The 27469-nt window shown below is 42.9% G+C and overlaps 1 protein-coding gene across 4 annotated transcripts in view; it reads left to right on the top strand.

The window, feature by feature from the left end:
* ST6GALNAC3 (ST6 N-acetylgalactosaminide alpha-2,6-sialyltransferase 3) overlaps nucleotides 1–27269 on the top strand; it is a 260006-nt gene extending 232737 nt beyond the window's left edge. For 3 of the 4 annotated variants that reach the window (XM_035121516.2, XM_035121514.2, XM_060276809.1), the window contains 2 exons: nucleotides 8581–8688; nucleotides 11746–27269. In XM_035121516.2, the coding sequence (XP_034977407.2) occupies nucleotides 8581–8688; nucleotides 11746–11932 (295 nt within the window). In that variant the 3' untranslated portion in view covers nucleotides 11933–27269. The remainder of the gene's footprint in view (nucleotides 1–8580; nucleotides 8689–11745) is intronic. The other variant, XR_009557886.1, reaches the window with a different exon arrangement.
* Nucleotides 27270–27469: the final 200 nt, after the last annotated feature.

The following is a 27469-nucleotide window of genomic DNA, read 5'->3' as shown; positions in this document are numbered from 1 at the left end:
GACGCAGTCACCCGTATCGGCCGCAGAAACCATTAAAAAATCATCCAAATAATGAGTGACCCCCGTTAATCCGGTCTTCGTGCGAAGGGCCCATTCCAAAAACGTACTAAAGCACTCGAAGGCCGCACAGGCTACGGAGCAGCCCATTGGCATGGCCTTATCAAAATAATAGGCGCCTTCAAACTGAAAGCCCAGCAACCAAAAATCATGTGGATGAATTGGTAGTAATCGGAAAGCCGATTCGATATCACATTTTGCCAACAAGGCCCCCGGCCCAAACTTTCTGATCATTTTAATTGCCTGGTCGAGAGAAGCGTATTTGACCGTACAAAGCTCCGGAGGGATCACGTCGTTCACGGACGTGTCCCTAGGGTGAGACAAATTATGAATGAGCCGAAACTCACCCGGAGCCTTCTTGGGGACGATTCCCAAGGGAGAGAGATGCAGATTGGGAAAAGGCGGAGACGCAAAAGGACCAGCCATGCGCTGGAGGGCTATTTCTTTATTAACCTTCCGCCTTGCGACCTCGTGCATCTCTCTCACCGACTTCTGGTTCCTAGGATTCCTAGCCAGGGGAACCGAAGCTATCGGAATCCGGAACCCGAAGGAGAAACCATCCCGAAGATATGCAGCTGCCTCAATATTGGGATAGGAGGCTAACCAGTGTTTAAGGGCCGGTAACTTAATGGGAGAAAAAGCTAACCGAAGCAATTCACTTTGATGTGGAAGCTGCGGGGGGAGCGGGGAGGGCAGGGGCGGAACCCCTTGGTGCCTGCCTGAATCCTCCCCGACCTCCACGAAAGGGCCGCCGGCCCGCATAGCAGTTAACAGCCGGGTGGCTACCGCCACACCGGTCACAAGTGTGCGCATAAATACACCGCGGGCGCTGACACAGTCCTTTATTGAAATCCCAGCAGCGCAATTTAGGTGCCGCCTTAAAAGGCTGGGTCTTAGCCTTTTGCTGCTCGGCGGGTTTTCGTGAAACCGACGGAGCCACATACGTGGTCCAAAGGTCCAAGTCTTTCCTGTCAAAGCGGGCGGTGTCAATGTTTGACGCCCGCCTACGAAATCGTTCATCATAAGCAATTGCGGCTGCTTCCCCTGCCATGTTATAAGCTGACCTTACGATGGACTTGTACACGATAAGGTGTAGAGCCCTGCGGGGATATGCCGCTACGACCACCCCGGAAAAAACTTGATAACAATCGAGCCAACGCTCGAAAGTCCGCTCCACCTTTCTCTCCCCGCCTTTCTTCTTAGGACTAACGAGGGCCTTTCCTTGTTCAGGGACCACATCCTCCGGTGGAGCTAAATCAAAAATGTCTACATATTTACCATCCAATATCCTAGACCTCAACTTAGAGGACAGGTGACTGCCCGGAATAATATCCCTAGTACTGTTGGTAGAAAATGTGGTTTCTGGGACCAACTCTCCATCGAGACATTCCTGAACAGCTCCGTAACGAGCACGATGGGAATTCGCTCGACGAGCCCAGGCCCAACGAGGGAGCCCCGAATCCACTTCCCCGTAAGCCCAGTACAACCCCATAGAGTGATCAGAACCCTCGGAGCTAGAGGACGAACCTGAGGTGGTGGAAGCCGAGGTATCGTCCTTGCGCCTCTTGGCACGCCTCCTGGAACGACTTTTGCGATGACGTTTTCCACCACGCGACACTCTAGCCGGCACTGGGAGGGCCTCTTCGCCGGATGCGGACGAAAGCGCCTCGCGCCGCGAGGCCACGGCAAGAGTCTGGGGTGGAGCAACGGGTGAAACAACAACATTAGAGGAGACCCCCGTCTGCCCTACCTGCCCTTGCCCACTTACTCTGCCCTTGGCCTGCCTCCTTCTCCTGGCGCGCCGAGGCTGCTTCCCCTCACTTCGTCGTTTGACGGGAGGGGGAGCCGGCGCCACCAGAGGCGTGGAAGAGGCATTCGGCATCATAATGCCGGATGGCCCAACAAAGTCGTCTTCAGAACTATCGGCTGGTCCGGACGTGGTTTCCGCCAATTCTGTGATGGTTGCCATGGGAAACAGTGGCTGCGTCAATACCGCCGGAGCCTGCGAGGAATCCAGGGGTAAACCTGCAGAGGTAGAAGGGGCAGAAGTAGGGTCTGGGCCCTGTAAACCATGAGGCATAGCTGTTGCCGCTGGGTCCACCCCTGGCTCCAAGGGTGGACCTGCAGAAGTAGAGGGTGCAGAAGAAGGGGCTGGACGCTGCAACAGGGCGTCCAACCCTGATCCAAACTGGGCCAAAGCCTGTGGATCCCCAGAGAGGCTTGCAATGAAAGCCTCAATGCGACCTGCAGCAGACGGTGTGGATGGAGATCGCAGCCTTCTAGAAGATCCCTTAATGATCCTCTTTGGTTTTCCGGATGACGATGGATGAGACGCCATTCTAAGGAAGATGAAACAGAAAGGAAAAACCAGCAACCGAAGTGACGTCAAATATTCAAATATGCTAATATTGAACAGTGTATATCAGAAATCCAGGAAAAAATGGCGCCCCAGGCCGGGCAGTGCAAGGCCAGGGGCCTCCAAGGCCCCTCCCTATGAGAAAGGGGGGGGGAGGAGGAGAGGGAATGCCCGGCCTATACAAAATTAAAAATGCCAAATTAAGTAGGGCAGCTAAACAGGATAAGGATAGTTAATTAGTTGCAAACAATATTAATCACTCAATTAACGCAAATGAAAAGGTCACGTTGAGCTGAGGAATGAAACCAAATTAGCCTGTGCTCAAGTACCAATTAATTCCCTTGGCTGCAGTAACTCACTGCCGCCACCAGGTGGCGCGGCTAAAGCGAGAGCAAGCCTGCAGCCAAGTCAAGCCTCAAAATGAGCTCGCTAAAAGGAAAACTCTTTAAAACGGAACGCCAGCGCTGCTGCCCTTCTCCTGGCCTAGCGAACCCCAAGAAAACCTCGGGGGGGGGAGGGCACGGCACAACAGGGCCCCAATCCCCCAGCGACCCCCCAGGCAGCCCAAATTGCGCCCGCTATTCCTCCAAGCCCCAAGCCGCGAAGCGAGCCCCGCGCCAACACGCGGTCGGGCCTACGATAGGCTCCGAACCGCGGTGTGCAGTGGGGGAAGCCTCCGCCCACGCCGGGAGGTCCCGCCGCGCGAAGGAGCAAGGCGCGGAGGCCGCGGGCACCGCGAAGCGCGCGCGCTCCGCTTCGCCCCCCGCTGCTGCCGCACCTAAAAAAGAACGGCCCCGCCGCCGCTAGCGGCAACAGAGCAATCGGGGGCTATTTTAAACAGGCACTCCCAGCCCCGGGATCGCGCAGGGAAACACCCCCGGATCGCACAGGGAACACCCCCGGATCAAGGTAAGCACAGCGCGCAGGCTCTCAGCCGCCGAGAAGCCGCAAAGACCGGCGAAAAGCAGCGAGGCCAGGCACACCAGCTCCACACTCTAAAATCCACCCCCCCACGCAATCCGGAAAAGCGCCCTAAAAGAGCGGACCTCCCAAACCACCACCCCACCAGCCGAGTCCGGCCTGTTAGCGGGGCCCGATAGAGCAACGGGGGGGGAGGGAATCGTGAAGGGGAGGGGGGAAGGGGGGAAGGGAAGCGAAAAATAAACAACGGAGGGACTGGAGGGAGGGGGAGAGTGAGGATACGAAACGCTAATGAAGGATAAAACCACGGTAAAATCAAACAGAGAAGTTAAGAAGGGGAAAGCAATAATAAGCAAATACAACCAGATGCAGGTCACAAGGCTCCTTGCCAGGTCAGAATCAGTGCTACCAATTCAAACGCCAGGCAAAAATGTGACCAGAAAATGGTGGACGCAGCTTTAAGAGGGGCCCCAACAACCAATCAGATCCAAGGAATTTGCATACACACGCCCCCCATTACTCAGCATGAGCTGTGGCCTTACACAAACCAAACCCTAAGCTAAATTTCTTAACAGCCCTACCACAATCCGCTTTATATTATATGATATAAAGCGCTAAGTCCTGTGTCAGAATCTAAAATGGCACTGACCTCAATCTGATGGAGTAACTGAATCCATGTGCATTGGATTTTTTTGAAAGCTTTAGGCATGCTGATGATACTTGGCATGCTCATCTTGTCAAGAGAATTCAGTCCCTTCATATAGAAGGGGTCTGTGGGGCCATGGCTCTTGTCCCACTCCTAATGATGTGGGCATCTGAGGAGTGCAAACATTGGCCTGTAGGCCTGGGTTCTGGAATCAGGAAAACCAACCTGCCTAGTTGCCTACATGCCCACTTTTCCTCACCTCAGACAACCATGTGAATGCAAGGGCAGTGTGAATGGGACTGGGAAGACCTCTGCATTCTATACACTACCCCTCTTGGTGTTTCAATGTATTCTGCCCTGTTCTCAAACCCTGCCTCCAGCAGAGTTCTGAGGCCTCCTATTGCCTCTTGCGGTCATGTGGTAGTAAAGCGTTGCCCTCCTGCACTGCTAAGTTCTAAGGAGGAATCCTCAAAAGAAGAACCAGCATCCTTCTAAAAATTACTGGGCTACAATGCATATTATTCCTGATCATGGCCGTTCTGGCTGGGGTTGATGGAAGTTGGAGTCCAACACCATTTGAAGATCCACAGGTTCCCCATCCCTAGTTTCATCTTACTGTATTAAGATTTGATTGGTCTATAATATTTGTATAACCATCTGTTTAAATTCTGTTGATCTGTCTTTAAATTGTTCTTGAATTACCATGAAACATTGCTATATTTTATTATGCAATGTTCTTTTTCTAATGGTATGAGCCTCTTTAAATCTAGCAAAGAGTTTGTCATGTGTGATGAATGCACTCCATAATATAGAAACATGTGCCTTTGTTACATGGTATGTGGATTTTGCGGCCAATAGAGCGAGATGAGCACTGCAACCCCGGAGTCGGTCACGACTGGACCCAATGGTCAGGGTCCCTTTACCTTTTTATGTGGATTTTGCATAATTTATCAATCAGACATGTCTTTCTTGTAGGAAATCATCTTCTGCAAAGCATCCTTTATTATTGCTGCTTGGAACAGAATCTATCGCTTCTTGATTCCACAATATGTTTTTGCAGGATACTGACAACAATATGACCTTTTGGGGAAGTTTAAAATTGTTTTCACACTTCCAGCGCTGCCAGAAATATGTTTACAGTATAAAAATTCATTCTAAGGTGTTACAAATCACCCATTGTTGTTGTTGTTTCATTGCATTCCTTCATTAGCTGCGTATCTCCAGGAGGGAGGAAATGTAGAAAGTGGAATTTTGCTTTAAACAATGGAATCTGTATTCTGTCATGCCTTCCATCTCCCAAGGAAGGTATCTGAGAACTTACTTGTCTGTTTTTATTTATCTTGCCAGTGAAGTGTATTGATGAGAAGAAACAAGGTCCAATGGTGTTAAAACAAGACATGAAATATTGATTAATTCATTTTTTTAAATTCCTTTTTGCTCCTGAGTATAGCCGTTTTAAAATGCTACTGTCAATATAGTACTCTCTAATAAACCTTCACTATCAGAAGAACCCTCTTTCTTCATAGTACTTTGGTAAATGACTATTATCCTTCCAAATTGGGAGCTTTAAAAAGCTCAGGGTAGCATCTTTTTACCGCCAAGAGAGGAAGCTGTTTAGAGAGAGCACAGCTAAATGCTGTTGTGTCTGAAGGGAACTGCTCCTCATGCTCTCTCCAGAATTTGGTTGAGAACTGTTAGTAGTTAGTGGTAAGTATTCTAGGTGGCTGGAGGGACTGCTTTTCATAGTGGCTGGAGAAACTCAGCAGACAGATAAAGAGAAGGGTTAAAAGAATGGTACAGAGCTGAAAGTTGCAAGAGACAAGAAACTGTTCTGCTTCGGTCTGGCTTTATTAGTGCATTGGAGTGAAGGACAGTTACTGACTCATCTCTAGCAGGTTTTCTTGGAACGAAATCCCACAGTGTTAAATAGGACTTCATAGTGAGCGTAGCATTTTAGCCTGAATAAATCTCAAAGTGCAGAGAATGAAGAAATAGCAGTGGTTTCATTAAGGAGGAAAGAAAGAGGTTGACCCTTAGGGTGTGTGTAGAGTTTGAATGGATCTTGAGTCCTGAGCTGAAGCAAGGTGCCTCAAAGAGATTTGGGTTTTATCAGCGACGAAGTAGGATGTGTAAAAGGAAATATAAATCGAAGCATGGGTCCTAAAAGAGCTTCATGGCACCTCAACAGTCCAGACTATGTTTTTTTTAAAAAAATGCTGCAGATAAGCATCTTCTAAAACTCAAAATACTGTACTTTTCCATGTATTAGACAAGTTGTTGGTTTTTTTACTCTAAAACAAGGTCTAAAAACTTATACATGAGTAGTGGGTAGATGTGACAGGTGATTGGTTGCAGCCGTGAGCTGCAGATTGTCATTGGTGTGTGATTGGTGGCTGCTGCAAATGCTGCTTTGTATTGGCTGATGTGCGTTAAATGGGTGTGTGATTGGTTACTGCGTCAATTGCTCTTGATTTTCTTCTGCTGTGTTAATTTGGCTTGTGGTCTCCTTCCGCTGTCTGCAATTGGGCAGGCACATTTTGTAGGCACGAGTGATTGTTAGCGAGCAATGCTTGAAGGTTAGGTTAGTGATTTACTTTAATTCTCCCCCCCCCAAAAAAATACCTCAACAACATCTGCCATCCCCCCGCCCCACCCCCCCAAAAAGCTCAACAACTCTTGGCAATCCTCCATAAAAAAAAGCTCAACAACTTTGGTTCACCCTCCTCAAAAAAAGCTCAAAAACTGCAATCCTTCCCCAAAAAACAAAAAATAACTCTGGGCCATTTTCTTAATTTGGAGTCCCCAAAAATAGGGCGCCTTATACAAGGGGGCATGTTATACACGGAAAAGTACGGTAATATCCCCAGGCTTGTCATTTAAGGAATGACACCTGGATGGGATGGTAGGGGAAGGGAGATAGAGCACTGGAATCAGGAGAGGGTCCCAATCCCAACTTCCAAGTCCAGTTTGTAATTGGAATGGGTTTTGGTTCTCCCACCCCAAAACAACCCTAAATATTTATAGACACTTGATAGGTACCCAGACCATAACTCCTGAAGCTATTTGCCGGAATTTGGCAAGTTTTATCCAATATGGAGGGGTCGTAGAAAGAGGGGGGAAGATGTAGTCCCTTTTTTAAGAGACAGTGAAACACCCTTGCACAATGTTCCGACAACCTCCCATGGTCATAATACGAATTCAGGCATTCATCCATGCTGTTAATGATCAGGTGGATCAGGATGCAGAAGTATTTTGGCAATGCCCCATGTGGGGTTATAATAGCTCTCTTCAGGTATCCATTCATGTGATTCAAAATTAGAATTAAGCCCAAAGTGTGGGGGGGTGCCTTTTGGCTTCATCCCTGCTGTCACATCCCCCCCAATCCCAAAGCCAATGTGTTGTGGAGGGAACATCTGTAGGCAGGAACTGGCTGTATATACATAGGCTCCCTTTAGGATTTAGAACCCTGTACATCTGTTGCTCAAGTTTAAGAGAGAGAGAAGAGAAGCAATCCAGTGAAAGACCCAGTGAAAGGTCTTGGGAATCAGGTGTAGATATGATCACTTGCATGGGAAACTACAATGAACTTCATGTTTCAGTTTGAATAGGTTTGGGGTGGGGAGTCAAAAGAAGAGCAAGCTAAGATTCCAGTACATCTAGAGAAGATATGATGCTCTGGGTTTTAGTCTTCCCATGAATGACTTAGGTTTGTAGCTGCAAACCTAAGTTGTAACCATGTTTACATGTGACAGTAAGCTGAGACAACCTTGCTACTCTTGATGACTATGTTGATAGGAATATGTGGTTATAATCACATAAGTCTCCTGCATACATTACATTTTAGGTGGGGCTGATTACCTAAACTCACAGCATGTGAATCATCCTTGAACAGCCTTCCCCAAATTGGTGCCCTCCAGATGTTGGACTACAACTTCCTTCATCCCTGGTGTGTTGCAGTACAAGGCATTTGGAGCACACCAGATTGAGGAAGACTAATTTTGGAGGAGGAAGCAGTTCTTGAGAAAGCAGAAGTTCAGATATGGTGACAGTTATGTAGGAGAATGAGTGAAGTGGGAACTGTGAATTTATGTTAATTGTGGGGGAAAGGGCTTCATCAGGGTCAAAGATGGCTACTTCCCAGAAGTTCCAAGTTCAAATATGTGTCATTTTAACGTTACATGAAAGCATCTAAGTGTAAAGGTCACACTCTGGTGCTACACATTTGTTTTTTAAAGTTGTAAATAAATTTTCTACATTATCCTACATAAATTTCCAGATTTCAGAAATGCATATAGTCAAATCTTAGGTATGCTTTTTGCAAAAATAAGTCCAACTATGCAGAGTGGAACTTGCTCTCAGGTGAGTGTACATAAAATACAGCTATACAGCTTTAGTGTATAGCATTTCTTTTGCAGGCTAACCCAGAGAATCCAAGCCTGCTGGAGTGAGGGGACAACTATAAATAACTCAAAATAATTACATATTTTTGTCAGTTTGTCAAGTTGCTGAATGTCTTTTGTGTCAGATAACGGATGATATGTCTTTGAGAAAGTGTTAGCAATTCCTCAATGTGGTCTGCTGTGTGTTGTGTCTTTTACAGAATCCAGTCAGGATCCTATCTCAGTACTGGTTGGTTTACCTTAATTCTGGCTATGGATGCTTGCTACAGAATACATGTCTATGGGATGATAAATGACACCTACTGCAAGTAAGATCACAGGAAATTATTTTCATGCATCTACAATTCTGATGCCTTGTCACAATTTCACAATTCATTTTAATGCCATAAATCCAAGAAATTGATTAGGCAGGCATCCCCCCACAGCGGTCTGTATTGACGTGGCACTTTATTGTCAGTGTATTTAGTCCCCATATGGCATGTGGTATTGATTAAATAAAAGCATTTACAAAAGTTTAATGTCAAATGTCATGAAGAAGTTTTAAAACGAAAGACTTTCTGCCAAATCAGAATGAAGCCAGGGACACGGGGACACATTTCTTTTAGCTTTTTACAGCTCTTGTGCAGTGAGAGTGTACAGTATAAGAAGCAAAAATCTATCCTCTCTTGGAATTGAGTAAACTACTGCAAATAATTTGAAGTGATTCACCCTGATACAGGTCAAGAGCTCCACCTGCACAAGCAGCTGCTGGATCAGAAACCGTAGGCATGAATTAGATGTGCATTAAAATGCACATTGAAATGTGCAAGTGCACAGTAGAGGGTGTTCCTGTCTGCGTTGCATTACTTTCAGCTGCATTTGATAAACATGCTCACACAGCTAGTTATCAGTATCTAAATACCTTTTGAATGTGCAAATTTATTATTATTATTATTATTATTATTATTATTATTATTATTGAAAATCAGAGTATTTATGGGTTTAATAATAATAATAATAATAATAATAATAATAATAATAATAGACACACTGGCCAGGCACAGTAACTATTCTTACTATATAGGATGCAGGCCTGGCCAGGACGGCTTTTCTATTATAGGTTCTGGGCTTGACGAGGCACATGAGCCTTCTCCAGCCGAGGAATCACACACCTCCTCCCCGAGCTAATGAGCCTCACCAGGGCTGTGGGTCCTTGCCTGCCTTCCCTCCGAACTGACAGCTGTAAGTTCTGGAATCCTGAGGTCAGGGAGTGATATGTCCTATTTTGCCACTTAAGGCAAAACAGGAAGTGCCACCCTGCTCTGCCACACCACCACTACAAGTGGGGCACTCACCACTACTGCACCATCTGCTGGTGGCGACTGCAGCTGTGTCACCCCCACCACTTGTGGAGAAGCAGTGCTGGCACTGGTCCCTGAAAGAGCTTGCGAGCTCTCTCCCAAATCTCAAGAGGCATTTTTGCTCTCCTAGACATCTTGCAAGACTTTGATGAGATCTCGCAAGATCTTCCAAGAAATCAGCACCTATCCTGGCACCACTTCTCGGCCAGGGCGCAGGCCTGGTGCCAGGATGCTGTCAGCGGCTCCTGACTTGGTTGCCCAGGAAAGTATAAAGACAAGGAAAAGTTTCTTACCGTCCTTTTTATTTGAGTCTTTACATAGAGAGGCTACAGAACCCAGCCTCTTGGATAATGGCATTGTCCTGAGTGAAGCCGCCCCCGCCCCCCGGTCTCTGCCACTTCCTCATTCATCACTTCTATGTGTGCTGCTATGTGCCCTCTGTCTTTGAGCTCTTTGCTCTCCTACTTTTAAGGCTTGCCAGGTTTTGGGAGATGGAGGGTCTGGAATGCTTTCTAATGACAACATTTCAGCCAGCTTCTGCTGCTGCTGCTGCTCCTCTCCTATTATTTCCCAACTTTTCCCTTCATCTGCCTCTGAGCTGCTACCTCCCTCAAACCCCTGTTGTAAATCTATACTGTCTTCCTCTTCCTCCTCCCTAGAAGCATCAGATGAGGAGTCAGTCTCCAGCATTCCTCCTCTGCCCAGTCCCTGCTCAGCAAAGCTATTTATTCTCCTATATATGCAGATGATGGAGTTCTAATTTCACAGACATGGTTGGGTCTTGAGCTGTTGCTGATTGAATTTGCTGATTATTGTAAAAAAGAAAAAGAAAAAAGAATCCTTAACTATCAAACATACCAAAATTATGGTATTCCCCAAGGAGATGAAAATCTTCTGTGTCCTGGATAATCATGGATTTGATCAAATTGATTCGTATAAATGTTGAGTCTTTCAGCTGGGGAACCCAGGCCAAAGCAGAGCAGTCTGGGGGTGAAATAGTTTGTTTCCTTTGTGCAAAGGGTAGAATATCTATCCTAATGGCAATTTGTATTTTTTAAAAAAAGCAACATTGTATCCCAGGTTCTTTTTGGAACACCTATTTGGTTTGCCTTAATTTAAAATCTCTCCAGAAGGTCTTTCTTCTATTTATATAGAAACCAAATTGTTTTTCAATGTTACTCTAAATTTGGAAGATGGACTAAATTCTTTGAGCAGCCTGGCTTGGACATATTCCATTCACTTTTAACTTACGCAATTGGGCTTTCCTCCCCACCCCCACCCCACCCCCCAAAACCCTTGATGAATGTATCTGTATTTCCAAAAACTTGTTTGTTGCATTTATATTCATGTGTTCTGGTCAGGCGTCAGTTAAGGTTGTTTTGTTTTCTGAGGCAAAGGACTATATGCTTCCATTCCTGCTTTGACGTCCTTCCTTTGCCCTTGATTTCCTGTTGCCATTGATGTTCTGCTTTACTTTATTGAAAGAAATTCACTGGAAATACGGTGTATGTATGTATGTGTGTGTGTGTGTGTGTGTGTGTGTGTGTGTGTAATTCCCCCGTCCCAATCTGAGGGTCACAGGCTAGTTAAGGAGCTGCATCATAGACCTGTGTGGCACACACTACTCTCAGAAGTTTTATGACATTCAAACAGTATATAGATTTTGTTAAATAAAACAAAAACCTCCAGAAGACGAGAATGGCTATCCTCAGTATCTGCTGTTTGAGGTGATTGCCTAATGATAGGGCTGGCCCTAGTTCTGGTGTGCATATGAAATATTGTAGGTGTGATGAACTTAATGAATAAATCAGCCTTGTGACTGTGTAAGCAGTTTGCAGACTTAAACTTCGTCAGTAATATCCATTCATACTGTGCTCTGCATGTTCCGTAATGTGATCTCCTTCTTTTGTCCAGCAGCTTTTACTATGACTTTTATTTAATGTATACAGATGTGTTTATGGTAGATTTATTTACATGGCCCAGAAAATATATTTCATTGACTCCTGTGTTTTGTCTTTGTTCCAGGTCAGAAGGCTTTAGGAAAGTTCCTTATCACTATTATGAGCCTGGAAGAGATGAATGTGACGAGTACTTTCTGCATGAAAATGCACCCTATGGAGGTCACAGGTTTATCACAGAAAAAAAAGTGTTTGCTGACTGGGCTAAGAGGCGCACGATAACATTTACACATCCTAACTGGACATTGTCATGATGCTGGTTCTCACAGTCTTCCCTTAAGGAGCATAATGTTCCTTTCAAGGCATGCCACAGTTCACAGTGATATTTTCAACTTACTTGACTTCCACAACTTGAGTGGCATGGAAGAAACAAGATGGTCCCACCATTTAACAAGAGGGATGTAACTTATCCATCTATGGAAGACATACAGGATGCTTATTCTATCTCTTAGGGTTGGGGTAGAATAATGCAATTTGTTTTTAAACTGGACTTTATTTTTATTATTTTTTTAAATCAAGATGGTAACAGTTTGGTTTTAATATGATAATGTTCTTAAGGAAGGAAATACACAATCTCACACAGTCCCACTCTCCTGTTTGTGTAGAAATGATATAAATACTTGAATTTAGATTGTGAATTAGAGTTTTCATTACTAAGAGAACCTTCTTGTCTTAGGCACAGATTGTTAAGGGCCAGCTGCGTATGTGTTTGTTTGTTTTTTAAAAAATATACGCATGGCTACAAATTCACATTATATGAGAAAATTAGAGATGGGTTAAGAAAGATTCCTGAACTCCAATTAGTTTCTACACATGGGGATTTTGTATGTTTGAATCCCAGGAGTACTTCATATGTTGTGAATGACAACCTGCTGCAACAGCAGTTCAACAATCCAGGCTTTCTGGACATTGCCTCAAATTTTCCTGGCATGCATCAACACAGCTACCTTCTGCTCTAAAAAAATACTCCATAGACATGTACAGCATGTTTCATTAGGGTGTGCACCCAGGAATTTATTGAATACATATTCATACTCTGTCATAACGGATATTACTTTTATACATCAAATGAACTAAAGTAACGAATTTTTTTTTAAAAAAAATAACAACTAAAATATCATTTATTTATTTATTTTGCTGTAGTGATAAACAGGTGTATACAAAGGTACAGTCAAGTTTTATTTTTCTTTATATTTAATTACACAACCAGAATTGACCAAAACAGATTAAGGGTGCTTCATCTTCCTGACTTAGAGAACGAGATGCTTCTCACCATGTGTTATGGACCTGAATTCCTCAACCACATCATTCTAATTAACTGAAAAGCAGCCCTTCACTCCCACAGATATCTCTGCACAAAAGGTGACAAGTAGAGCTCGGGTGGAGACAGAACTATGAGACAGAATCAGATTATGGCAGAAGAAGAAGGCTGGAATGTCCAACTTCCTCCCTTACTGCCACTACTGAAGCCAATCATCTCATCAAGGCTTCCAGGGACAGACTCAGGCAGAAGCTGCAGCTCCAGCCCAGATCCATTCCAGCCTTTTTATTCTGTCTATGTCTCTCTGTCTGCTTCCCTTCCCTTCCCTTCCACCTTTGTCTTTCTCCCACCACTTTTCCCCACAGGTCCTGGCCACTGAGGTAGCTGTGTTGTCACTTTGTTCTCTTTCCTCCACACCACAATTAAAAAAAAACAAGAAGAACAATGGCACACCCTATGTGCATGCCTGCAGTATGTACACTCCCTTTTTGGAGCAGAACTTCTACAGCTGTTGTCTGAAATCTTAAGGAAGGTCCGCAGACCTGCATGTGGAAATAGAGGCCCTGGGATCTCATACCTCTAAAATGGTTTTGGATAGCAAATCCTTTGTGGTCTTGAGCAGTTTAGCTCAGCTCTCTGCCTCAAACTCTCCATGTTGAAAAATGGGGATAATACCTACCTCACAAGGCCATTGTGAAAATGAGTGTATGTTGGTGATAGTTCATTCGAATTGCTTCTTCCTAGCCAGGGGAGCTTCATACACATTCCTCTATGTTTTGTACTTTGAGGAACAATGAATCTAAAGTGTGAATCCATGCTATCCAATGATGGCTGCATTTGGATGTCATAATAAATTATGGTGTATCGTGACAGGAGTAAACCCAGCCTTCTTTGTGACTCATGCAGTATGTGCTCCGCTTGCCTCCTCTGGTGTGGCCACAAGGAGGAGTTTAGAAGCGATCACTTCAGATTTCAGTTAACCACAGTTTAGTATTACATCCATACCCTAAACATTGGTTAATGTTAACTATGGTTTGTTGAAATAAGCCAGCTTCGTAATATATGGGTTGAAGTTTGCTTTTTTTCAACAAACCATACGTAACAGTAGCCACAGTTTTACAGTTGCTTTAGCACAGGCATCCCCAAACTGCGGCCCTCCAGATGTTTTGGCCTACAACTCCCACGATCCCTAGCTTACAGGACCAATGGTCAGGTATGATGGGAATTGTAGTCCAAAACATCTGGAGGGCCGAAGTTTGGGGGGTGCCTGCTTTAGCACAACAAGATTTGGCTAATCAAAAACAGAAGTGAAAACTTCCAAATTCCTTGTTACTGGACTGCAGGAAGCAACAGAACCCAGAGGGAGGCTAGGCTCTCATTGCTTTCAATTTATCATGACACCCAACCTCTAAATATCTTCATTCCTATTGCAACCACTCAATGTGCATTGATTTCTTCTGAAGGTTCTTGTTCTCAGAAAACTATCCCTTTAATGGGTGGAGCTCAGGAATGTTTTGTATTTGCCCAGTTCTAATTGAAATCCTACCCTGATTTATCTGTTTGTGTGGGAATCATACAAAAGTTAGATAATTAGCTCAGCAAATTAGTTATGAGCCTATGTAACAGAGACAAATATTTAAAGCAGAGGAGGTAGATGAGACAGATAATGACTGCTAATCCAGTAACTGCTAATCCATAGTTTAATGCAAGTAGGAGGAAGAGTTCAATAGCTTATGCTTGCATTTCTGCTTAACTGCAGCTTGTCATGCCATCTGAACCAACAAACTGTCGTTCATGTGAACTATAGTTTGATTAAAATGAACTAACTTCAAATGGTGTTTCAACAAGCCATAGCTGACATTAACCATGGTTAGGGTTTAGATGAAATACGAAATTGAAGTTGATGGGGATAGGAAGCAAAGACTTCTGGACATCTCTCGCAGGTAGTTCAGAAGCCTGAGGCCCCAAGCACAATCACATCACACTAAACTATGGTTTAGCATGGCTTTTGAATACTGTCAGTTACTCAAAGTTTGGATAATGAGGTTTCTACTGTACAATGTCTCCTTATGAAGCTATTTCCATTTAAATCAGAAGAGGGGGTTTTCATATAAAAAATCTGAAATAAGCCTTGAGTTCCTTACCATTTGAAAAGATTCTCTGATAATAACCTGGGTATCAGAACAACACTGAACTTGTACTGCTAAACTTGAAAAGAGGTTTATTGACCCTTATTCTTGTAGAGCTGTCAAAAAGCCTAAGCATTGAAACCACCAGACATTTTGTATTACTTTGCTGAATCATGAAAAAGTGATTGCAAAGTCCTGTTTTTTACATGTAAGTATTTGTATAAGGATTGTTATTTCCAGTTGTATATTTGTATATAGAGGTCTATCTTTTATATTTCCACAGTATATATTTGTTCTCATTCCATCTTCACCATTATTAAGTGCCACCTTCCTGCACTGGGGATTTTGTGCACACCATGCTGTTGTGTGATTTTACACCTGGGTAGTTGTCTTCTGCCCTCGTAGCATACTAAAGACGAGCTCTCATTTCTCCCCAGGTAGATTTTCACTCAGCTCTAATAAATTACCTCAAGCCCCTGCTTTATTTTTGGGCTTGTAACTACCTCACGGTAAACACGAGTTTCTCTTGGTTCAGCAGTCAAGGGTTAGAACAGAATGTGTGCACAAACCTTGTCAGGAAAACATCATTCACCAGCAGTGCTCTTGAGTACTCCACAACTTCCTTGCCACTCCTGATATTAGTCTCATTGCTTTTATTCCTCCTGTGACTGTACCCTTGCCTGCCAATGGTTAGAAATGTCTTCTTCCTTTATTCATTGTATTTTTGCTTTTTATTCTTTATACAGTTCCATAGACAGGCTGAGCAGGATGAGGATGTTAGGAAACTGTGAGTAAATGCACCATATAAACATATATTCAATTTTATCCCAGTTTTATCCCAGAAGCCAGGGGATATGGCTTCCCCTTCAGAATTACAGTTTGTTGAGGGTACTAAGAATACTATGCTAACCATCCTATCCATGTCCACAGTTTGCACATTTCCTTGGGATGACAGGATGACTGTTATACCACTTTTAAGTCTAAGGTAGATACTCCTTGAAATTAGTTGAATGTATCAAGACGAGTGGCTTCTCAACATACTAGTTGGGCATTTAGAAGAGCAATCAATTACTACCCCCTTTTTTAAAAAAAGTGCAGCTTTTTGTTGAACCATCCATCAATTGTGCTGTACAAAGTGCTTTGCTATCACTAGGCTCCTAGCCTAGCATTTGGGTCAAATAGCAATCATCATAGAATTCAACAGGGGCCATGTGTGACCTGTGGATTGTGGATTGTGGTCAGTGTCCTCAACCAGTTCAGCAATATGCCCTAACCAGATTCAAAGGTCATGTCCCCTCATGTCACCACCACATCTAATTGTCATAATTATTTTATATTGTATTTTTGTTCCTTTATCATGATTTGAATGTACATTTACCCAGTCAGTGAGAGGATACTTGAAGATATACAGAGAACAGGTTCTTACTTGCCTGTTTCTATGACTTTAACCATTTCAAGATTGCCATTTGAGCTTAGATTTGGGAAGAGCATTAGGACGTCTTCACCATTACTTGTAATGCTGAGACAAATGATGACTTAACATGAACAAGTGTGAGGATACACAGAGAGAAAATCATGACTGTTTTATTCCTCTCCCAGGCCTGCTGTACTACCTGGAGCTAATGGTTTGGCTTAGCATTACGTATGAATTTAGGCTTGTGCTAATGAATTTAGGCTTGTGCTCACTGTAGCTAAGGTTTGCTCTTGACTTACCACTCATAGTTTACTTGGGGGAGACAAACTACAAGCCTGGGTACACATGTAACATTCAGCCAAACCATGGCTTAGCACCAGGTAGCATAGCAGCAGTAGGACAGGGGGAGAAGGCTGCCACTTTTGCTATGTTCACACTTCACACATGCATTTGCTTGTTCATGCTTAGCTGTGGTTTGTTTTAATGTTATGTGCAAACCAGGCCAGAAATACTTGTTAGGTCTGATATTTCTACCCATGAATTTGTTCCTCCTAAAGTTTCTAATTTACAAGAAGCCACACCACCTGTAATCTAAAGTGTCCATAATCATATTAACAGTGAGCAACATAATCCAAGCTCCATTGATTTAAGCAGAATTGATTTCCAAGTAAGCATTTGGAATGAAGATGGGCTCAAATAAGCCCCAATTCCCTGAAGCATCAGCTCCAGCCTTCCCATGTTGAGTAAAAGTGCTCTGCTCTGATTAACGTGGGATCTTGGCTCCTTTTAATCTAAACTCATATCCCATCTGCTTCATACACTTTCTTTGGGATACATTTGCAGGAAATGGCAAGGCTGCCCAGGAAAGGATAGCTGCATGATTAACATGAAATGGAGTCAACCAATCACCTTGAAAAACATGTATATGCAACCATTTTGCAATTACCACTCCAGGTACTGTTACCTATTTATTTAGCACTGTGTTGGGGAAAGTGAACCAACCCTAGGGCAAATTGGGCAGAGATAAAAGTAGTTTTTAGGTGTTCATGAAAACCTAACAAGGCTGATACAGTGGACGCTCGGGTTGCGGACGTGATCTGTGTGGGAGGCACGTTCGCAACCTGCAGCGCCGCATCTGCGCACGCGCGGGTCGCGATTTGGTGCTTCTGCGCATGCACAAAGCGCGATTTAGCACTTCTGCGCATGCGCGAGCACCAAAACCCGGAAGTAACCCATTCAGGTACTTCCGGGTTCATGCGGTGCACAACTTGAAGCGTCTGTAACCCAAGGCATGACTGTACAGGAAGTAAACAGAGTCTAGCTATTTATTCATCAAGGCATTCTGTATGGTGTTCAGAAGTCACCTTAGCTTTGTATCCTGCAAGAAACAAAAGATCAGTAAAAGCCGGAGCTGTTGAAAATGCAACACTTCCAGCTCTGAAGCAAATAAGTGGGGGAATGGGCCTTTATAAAAGTCGATATTTGTTGTATGTAGCAATGTTGAAGGACACCTTTTACTTGATTTGTGGGCAGACAGACATGAAAATTTATCCAGTGCTATTAGCTTGAGAACACTCAACCAGAACCTTGTTTTTAGCATCAATAGCATTCTGTTTATGAGGTACTACCAGAAAGTATTTTTGACTGGGGGCTAGTTTTATAAAGCTCCTTTGATATTTATCTTCTTAGGGATATACACATTTATAATTCATGGAAGGGTTTTCCCCCATCTTTAAAGGCCATTTCTCTTTGATGAGCACCATCTCCTCACATTACTTGCTTTCTAGCCTTCCTGCATATATTCAGGCCACAATCAAACACAAGTTGAAATAAATAGGCTTAGGTTTGCTGAGTTCTCTACCAGATTGTGGCCCAAGTAAATAAACTATCAGTGGGATTCTGAACACACTTAGGAACAGCAGTGCAATCCTATGCAGCCCCAAGTAAGTGTGTTTAGGATTGCAACCCCATTCCCACTGAATTCAGCAGAATTTATTTTTGAGGCGACATGGATATGATTGCAACTGCATATTGACTAGGGATGAGGAAGCTGTAGCCCCCCAGATGTTGTACTACGGCTCCCATCATCCTTTCCCATTGGCTGTGCTGTCAAGGGCTGATAATAATTGGGAATCCAACAACCATTGGAGGGCTACAGTTTCCCCATCCCTGACATAGATACTACTGCAATTAACCATTTCTTCCCTGAAATACAGTGTTACTTGTATACTATCTCAGTACTTTTTGAATCATTTTTTTTTTGCAATCAGGGAAGCCTTCACATGTTAATATTCTTATAGGCAGTGCTATTTTTCTAGAAAAAGAGGTGCCAGAACTCCCCATGAACGCCTCCCTCGTTCTCTTATAATGGCAATGGCGCCCACCTGAGAGATGCCAAAACTGAGTTCTGGTGAGTTCCAGTTGGGAGAAAAGCCCTGATTGTAGGCCTTCTGCAGACTGAGTTGGAATGACAAGAATGCAGCAGGAGTCAAAATAACACTAATACTCAAGTCTTTCTGATCAGTCCATTGAAAAATGGACTATTTTCATATATGTATATAAAGTTTCCTATTTGATTCCTGTAGTGTTTAGGCATTCCAAAAAAAAAAAATCCTGGTCCAAGTTAGGGATGCAGGTATATCCTATTGTCACTGGTAAGGGCTGCCCCCCCCAAAAAAAACCTTAAAGTGATCACAAAGTGCCCGCTAGTACCATCTCACCCTACCCCAAACCTCAAAAACTTACCTTTAGGGCAAGAGGATGCTAAGGTGTGCAGGCAGTGGTGGGCACCCCAAGGTCACAGTGGAGTATCTTTGCCCACCAAGGGTTGGTGTGGGACTTCAAGTTGCAGAATCCTCAGTGAGGAAATGATGCTATTTGCATCATTTCTACTAAGGAAAAGGAAAAGGCATGAACAGAATTATTTCCCCATGCCCCTTGGGATTCTGGGACAAGTACTCCGGGTTCCATTCCTAGTGGGGGGAAATGCTTTGGTAGGTTTCTGGGAGTGCCTGTCACCTCTTGAAATGAGGTGATTTCTTCACACACCCCTTAGTGTCAAGGACTTGATAATTTGAGGATTTGCCCTGGAGTCACACAACCTGGGCAGTTCAACAGGCCTTTGGTTTTCCCTTCTAGTAAAGGGTCTTGGAGGCAGCTCTGAATAAAGCTCTTTCTGTTAAACTATTCCTCATTCTTGGTGCCTGTTCTCGGATCCAGAACTATTACACCTCTACTGCTTTATCCTTCCCTTGTCCCAAAGGGAAGTTCTTCAGCTTCAGAGCAGAGTAAAACGGCTGATTTGGGGACCAAGGTAGCTCACAGAAGCAATACTTTGAATGCTCACAAACACTTAGAGTTGGGGTTGCAGTATGCTTGTGGCAAACAGGTCATAATGGCTCCAGCACAGCTCTTTGTCAAAAGAAGGTGTGCGTGATATATTTAAATAGTCTTATAACAAAGACATTCACATGAATAGGAGAAGAGTTGATCATTAACATGGGGGTGGGCTACATGGGGTCAGGCATAACCAAGGAGATAAGGTTGATTTCGTTGTATTGCTTTACGGAGATTGGCTGCAGTCCTGTGCACACTTATATGGGAGTAAGTGCCATTGAACTGAGAGGGCCTTACTTCTGAGTAGACATGTTTAGGACCTTTAGCCACACTACATGATAGATATTTCCCACTCATTAGATTCCAGGATTCATTGCTTCCCCACCCCCAGCATCTTTTTGCTTGCTAGCAATTATGTGTTTGTTTGTGTATATTATATATGCAATCCAGTGTGGGGTTTTTTATTTTAGAAAACAGTGCTAATGTGCATTGCTAACAGAAATTATTTACAAGTCTCAATTATGTTTCTACATCTTTGAAGTTTTGCTTGTGCTGACAGATGTGAGCATAACAGATTCCCCTCTAGAGTTTAGAGTCACTCTTACTGTCGGCATTTTAAAATGTACTTTTGACATTTTGCCATTTCTCTGTTTTCTTACTGCAAGTTATTTTGTCTTTCATTTCCATTTTGAATTCTTATGTATTCGGGGGAGGGAGTATTTCGAGAGGAAATGTGCCTGGGGATATTTTAAAGCTTAAACAATAAATGTATACAGGGTTTTTTCCCTTCCATATTCTCTCTCTCTCTTTCTTATTTTCAGTAACAGTATGCATAGGTTATTCTTTGTTCCATCAGTGTTGATATACAAAACATCTTCCAAAAGAACCGGATTGCTGTACTTGATTGAACTTAAAGGTGCTTCTACATGTTACCTTCATTGTAATGTATCATGTCCACCTGATGGTGGGGGACCTGTTGATCTCCGGATGTTGCTGGAGTTCATCTTGCATAATCCCACAGCTTCCATTCATTTAAGCAGAGCTAACATAAGTTCTTTGGCCACCTCATGAGAAGAGAAGACTCCCTGGAAAAGACCCTGATGTTGGGAAAGATGGAGGGCACTAGGAGAAGGGGACAACAGAGGACGAGATGGTTGGACAGTGTTCTCAAAGCTACGAACATGAGTTTGACCAAACTGTGGGAGGCAGTGGAAGACAGGAGTGCCTGGCGTGCTCTGGTCCATGGGGTCACGAAGAGTCGGACACGACTAAATGACTAAACAACAAAACATAAGTTCAAACATTCACTCATGCATCAAGTTTATAACTGATTACATGAAACCTGGTAGTACTATAGGAATAATAGAAGCATCACTGGCATCAGCGCTGGATTTAGGGTGGTGCAGGTGGTTTTCCTGCATAGGGCACCAAGCCAAGGGACCGAATAATAATAATAATAATATCAGTGATAATAACTAAACCCACATTTATATGGATACCTACTGAGAAGATCCATAAAAAGCAACTGAATCAAAAGGAATTATTGTGGAAATAATATATATTTAGGTGGTGAGCACCAAATCTTGTCCTTGTTCAGGGCACCATATTACCGAAGTCTGCCCCTAGTGGCATGAATACATGAGTATTTCAGACTTACTGTACAAAATAATATCAGGCAACAGTTCTTTCCCAAACCCCAGACAGATACAACATAACTGTCTACAACTTGCTCCAGTTCAATACAAACGACTCTTAGGTTTTCAAAACTCTGAGGATCCTTCAGTCTATATCCTGCCAAGGCATTTGTTAAGAATATATGTTGCTTTTGCAAAGTTTTTCTTTCATTTCTCTTCAGGGTCATTAGGGTCTGAGTGGGAATGAATGCTAATAGCACAATATAGTATTCTGGGTAAATACATGCTTCTCGTTTTCATGCTGATCAGATAGTTCAATATGTTATACTCTGTCTACACTCCTTCTGTATAAACGTCAAGCCATGTCTTTGCCTTATGGATGCACCTGCTATTTGTGTAACAAATTTTAATTACAGAAATGATTCCATGCTGTTGGGGGGAGGCAACCCCTTACAAACATGTGCAGAGGTTCCTGGGCAAGCATAATGGAAAGCATCTTTTATAAAAATGTTGGGTTTTGAACATTTTTGTGCTATTCAGGAGTCTAGCTACATTTTCTCTGTTCATCCTGCAAACTGTTTAATGAAGAATATGCACACTTCCAAACGACACAGCATTCATCTGCTTTATTGAAGGTATGTTTCTGGCTGACCACAGATGTCTCTGGTCCTAAGGCTGAACATGAAGGGAAAAGGACTGTCAAAAAAATGTGAGTTTTGGGTTACATTTTGCAGTGTTAGGCCTTATAACAAGTAGGACCGTTGCTCCATCTAGCACCATATTGTCTACACTGACTAGCAATAACCCTCCATGATTTTAGACCAAGACTCTCCCAGCCCTACCTAGAGATGGTAGGGATTGGACCTGGGACCTTTTGCATCCAAAGCATGTTGCTCTACCACTTTGTGTATGAGCTTCATTCATTTTAATGTCTTTTACATTTTTGTTGGAAGCCACCCAGAGTATCTGGGGAAACCCAGCCAGATGAGCGGGGTAAGAAAAACATTTTTTGCTGTCTATATTGCAGTCCCCAAGATAGATGCTACCGCAACCAGACCAGGGAAGAAGAAAAGAAACCAACCTGGTGTATGCCCCTGTGCCTTCAATGGCAGCTTGATCTGCCAAAACACTGCTCTTTGTATACTTGCATTATCTAATCCAGTTAGCTAAGTACCCCTACTTTTGGAAATTTTTATATCTCTATGGTAGTTTTTGTTATATGAATGGTGCCACAGAACCCCTGGTGGGTTCCACGGATGCCCATGGGTCACCAGTTGGGAACCACTGATCTAATCCACAACCGAAACCTTGCGTATAACAAAGCTACTGATATTTTTAGAAGAGGGTGGGTGATGGTTCCTCTGGCAATAAGTATTAGAAGGCTGGGCTTGACACAGAGAAGGCCATGCTAGTCCATGTGAGACTGTGCTTGGATGGCCCTAATGCAGGCATAGGGAACCTGTGACCCTCTAGTTCTTAAACTGCAATTCCCACCATCCCACACTCAGTCATGGTCTAATTCAGGCATCCCCAAACTTCGGCCCTCCAGATGTTTTGGACTACAATTCCCATCTTCCCCGACCACTGGTCCTGTTAGCTAGAGATCATGGGAGTTGTAGGCCAAAACATCTGAAGGGCCGCAGTTTGGGGATGCCTTGGTCTAATTTATAAGGCCAGGCTGTGTAACTATAATAAATATGAAGTGCCCGCTAGAAACATGCTGTACTTGGTTGACTGCTTTCTTTCCTTCATTGTGTTCTGTTGTTGTTGTTGTTTTACTTTGTATTTGCAAAATAATTTATTTATTATTTTGTGGGTGAGTGGGGAACCCTATGAGATTTAGAAATAATGACTTCCCCAAATTCACCATTAATATCCTTGCCTAACTGGAGATTTGAACCCAAGTCTGTTTAGTACAAGTCCAGCAATGACTAATTGCTATTGGCATGCTTGGGGTGTGTGTGTGTGTGTGTGTGTATGTATGTGTGTGTGTGTGTATCCCTGGTAGAAGAAAATAAATGATGGCATGCTGCTGGGATACTAACTCTTGCAAGAAATATGGCTGTATTGGAAAATACATTGGAAGATTAAAAGTGCAGCCATTAGAATCAATTTAGTTAATGCACTGGTACCAAGTAAGATTTTTCTTCAGCAACTCCCGCTGCTAAGCCTGTTCTGCCTACCCCATGATGGGCTACTTCGAGCAACAATTGAGGATGCACACCATGGCATACATGTATACATACTGGAAAATGTTGTAATGAAATTATAATATGCTGTGATAGTTCATGGTCTAAAGAGTTCTTTCCTTTGCTTTCAAAAGCACCCTTTAAAAATATTATCATTCTGCAGCAGCATTTTCTCAACTCTTTATCTTGTAAATGCTTTTGGACACACAGACCATGGGATTAATTATATATCGTGAGCAACAATTCATGAATATTTAACACACTCATTTATTCTTAATGAAGAATTATGCATTTTGACAGTGTTATTTAATGTGTTTTAAGGAAATACTGCTCATTACCTTTCCATTTTTTATTTTAGATTTGCGGAATGGAATCAGAATAATAAGGGGGATAGATGGAGCTGTTATTTTAAATGTCATTGTTCCTCTGTTTGTTTTTAGATATTTCTTTTATTCAAATATCTGCTCATTGGGGGGGGGGGGCAGAGTTATGACGTTTCTGTCTGTTTGAGTCATAACTCGGCTATTATATTAAATCATGAATCTTCCAGGCACAGTTAGGCAAATCAGTTTAAATAACAATATAGTTTTGGAGTCTAACTTGGGCTTCTGTCTGCTAAAAACAACAACTAAGAACAACAACCTATATCAGAGAGAGAAATGTCATAGTGGGAGAGGGAAAACAGTAGACTAAATTCTAAAACCATGATCATGAATGGCCCAAAAGATTTCCATGCCAGGGACAAAGCAAAGGGCAAGATGGCACCCCTATCATCCCCATTCCACATTCAGAATCTGCCTGCGCTGGCAGTTGCATTTTATTTAATCTCTTCTGGGGCAAAAGCACCACACCTGAAGACAGCTACCTAGCTTCAGATGCAAAGCAAGTTGTGTGGTTCCCAGTAGTCTGACTTCCAAGAAAGATGAGGAGGGGAGCTCATGAGGAATAGGTGGGAAGGCTATCTGGTATCTGCTGTCTGAAGTGGCTGGTTCACTCTGCCTAATGTTAGGGCCGGTCCTAACAGTGGTTATCTAAGTGTCATGGTGAGGAAACACCAGCCAGGATGGTGTACACAAACCACAGAACAAAAGAGCCCCACACTGGAACCAGCAGTCAGATTGAAAGTAATATAATTATCCAAATGGAGGTTTGAACTTTGACTCACTTTTAATAGGGTTTCTTTCTAAAGAAATTCTGGGCTGAATTAAATTACCTGAGTTCTAAACAATCCTCAGACTGTATCTATGCCTACATCTGTCAATGTACAGAAAGAGAAAGAGAGGCCTGTGGTGCAGGGAGAATGAGGCAGCTGGCATCCAAAATCAGGAACAGCATTTGAGAGCTTCACATTCAACAGGCAAACTCTGCATTGTAAAGCCTCATGACCTGACCTAAAGAATATCACCAGCCACTGCTACCCAATTGGCATACTGCCTTTTCCTGCTACACTTGGACCCTGCAAAATTAGCCACCAGGCAGCCAGTCTGGTTCCAATTTGTGAAGGTAAACTACTTCCTACATGCAGCTCTACAATTTCAGGGAAAGCATGTTCGGATCTCAATTATGTTTCCCAGGCTATTTGCTGCTGAAATCGCTGCACTCTGCGCTTCCATTTTGATAAGGAAGGAAAGCAATAATAAAAAAATTCCAATCTTTTGCCATAGGGGAAATCTTGAATTTGTGGAAGGGGGTGACTGATTATATGCATCACGAAACAAAATGCATAATTAAACAGTAGCAACTCTCTAAACATAATCTACTCTTCTTCTGAGAAGCTGAAAGCACTGATGTTCCACCATCACGAAGTATTAAAATTTCCTTCTTGCAATCAGCCTGGAAGCTTGCCAGATAAAAAGGTATTTGCTGAACAGACATAAAAGAAACAGCTTAATCTCCCCAGTGCCACACCTCTGTATGAGCCCAGAAAAGGATCTTATAAAAGAATTGCCTGCATATGTATGCAGAGAACAGTCAATGGTATACTTAGAGGAAAGCATCCCATCTGTCCTACTTGGTGGAGATGTCTTCTCTGTAAGCTTGCAGGAAAACATCAAAGAAAGATTAAACTTGTCTTTTCTCCCCATCACTTTGATGGTTTGAAGTTTCCCTGTGCATCTTTTCTGCATGCCCTTCTTTTAAAAAAAAAGTAAGGCAAAGAGAATAGAGATGATAAAAGATACTTTTCTGAAAAAGCAAAACAGGGAGCTCCACTGTTCTTTTGCTTATTATAAAGGCAAACAAGCAGTATAGTCTCCAAAGAAATCATTTTAAAAACATTTAAAGAGGGCCAGCTGAATTGCATCCTAGAGGAACACACTGGTTCATTCTCACATCCTCTGTCTATAATTTTTGGGAAATGCTGGGAGTTCAGAAGAGATGCTGCAGAAAACAGGCAAGTAACCAAGTCTTCAAAAAGGAGGATTCAGGTAACCATAGGGTGAACAATCTTGACAGTTTCTGGCTAGTGTGCCAAAATGGAACTGGATTCTGCAGTAAGTGGTACATTCCTTCTGTCTACATGGATTAATATGTATTTTGACAAAGATGCTAAAACTCTGGAGGACGCTATAATGCAAGCAATTTGTAAGCAACGTGATAATAACAAAGTGACGTCCAGAAGCCAGAATGGATTTGTCAAGAATAAATTCTGCCAGACTAAACTTATCTCTCTTTTCCACTAAGCTAGTAGCTTAGTGGATTGTAGGAATGTTATGAGTGTAATTTATCTTGATTTCATCAAAGCGTTTGACAGAGTTCCGTGTAATATTTTTGTTAACAAACTCTTTGAATGTAGCTTAGATTGGAATACAATCAAGCAGATTCGAAGTTGGTTATTAAACCCCACCCAAGGAATATGTGTCAGTGGCTCTGGCTTAGCAATAGTGAAAGTGACCTTGAGATGGCATTTAGTTACAAACATAAGCTGGCAGTGTGATGCAGCTGCACACACAAAAAAAACCCAACCCTAATGCAATTTTAGACTTCATTAATATAGCTATAGTTTTCAAGTAACAAGGAATATTAATTCCACTTTAGTCCTCACTAGTCAGACACCCTCTTGAATTCTGTGTTCAGCTCTGGTCAGTGCACATCAAGAAACCAAAGAAATTGGCTTAGAGGAGAGCAATGAAGACTGCCATGTGTATAGAAAACATATCCAATGAGGAAGTAAGTTTGAAGGAAGTGGATATGTAAAGCCTTAAAAAAAGAAGACTTAATGTGGACACGATAACACTCCTCAAATACCGGAAAGCCTTATTCTCTACTACCTCAAAGCCTACCCTCAAAGCGAAGGACTAGATCGGATGAGCTTGCTCTTAATAGTCACAGCTGTTTGATAATGGAAAGCTAGGGTTTCCCTTATTGGAGGTCTTTAAGCAAGGGCAGGAAATCCTTCTATTGGAGGTCTGAATTTCCAGGGTCAAGCAGGATTGGACTAAATAGCCTATGAGACCCCCTCCACCTCTGTGCTGTGAAAGAAGATCCCTTGAGCTCTGTTGCTTTATTTGTAGTGTTTTGCTGTGTGGTGTTAAATATAAATGTATAATTTTTTATTAACTTTTTCATTCGTATACCACCCTTCATCTGTAGATTTCAGAGCAGTTCACAACAACATAAATTTTATGTATCACTCAGCATATGGCAGGAGTTTTTAGTGCTTATGCAGCATTCAGTACCCTTGGCACTAACCTTTCTGCATTGCAGGGGTTAGACTAGATGATCCTCAGGGTCCCTTCCAACTCTACAATTTGACGTTTCTATGATTCTAACAGTTACGACTCCACATCTTTGCCAATCAAAGTCTGACTGAAGACCCTATTTTATTGA

The sequence above is a fragment of the Zootoca vivipara genome, chromosome 7 (assembly GCF_963506605.1).
Source record: "Zootoca vivipara chromosome 7, rZooViv1.1, whole genome shotgun sequence".
Taxonomy (NCBI): Eukaryota; Metazoa; Chordata; class Lepidosauria; order Squamata; family Lacertidae; genus Zootoca; species Zootoca vivipara.
The sequence above is the reverse complement of the archived record's forward strand: the minus strand, read 5'-3'. Positions and strand labels throughout refer to the sequence as shown.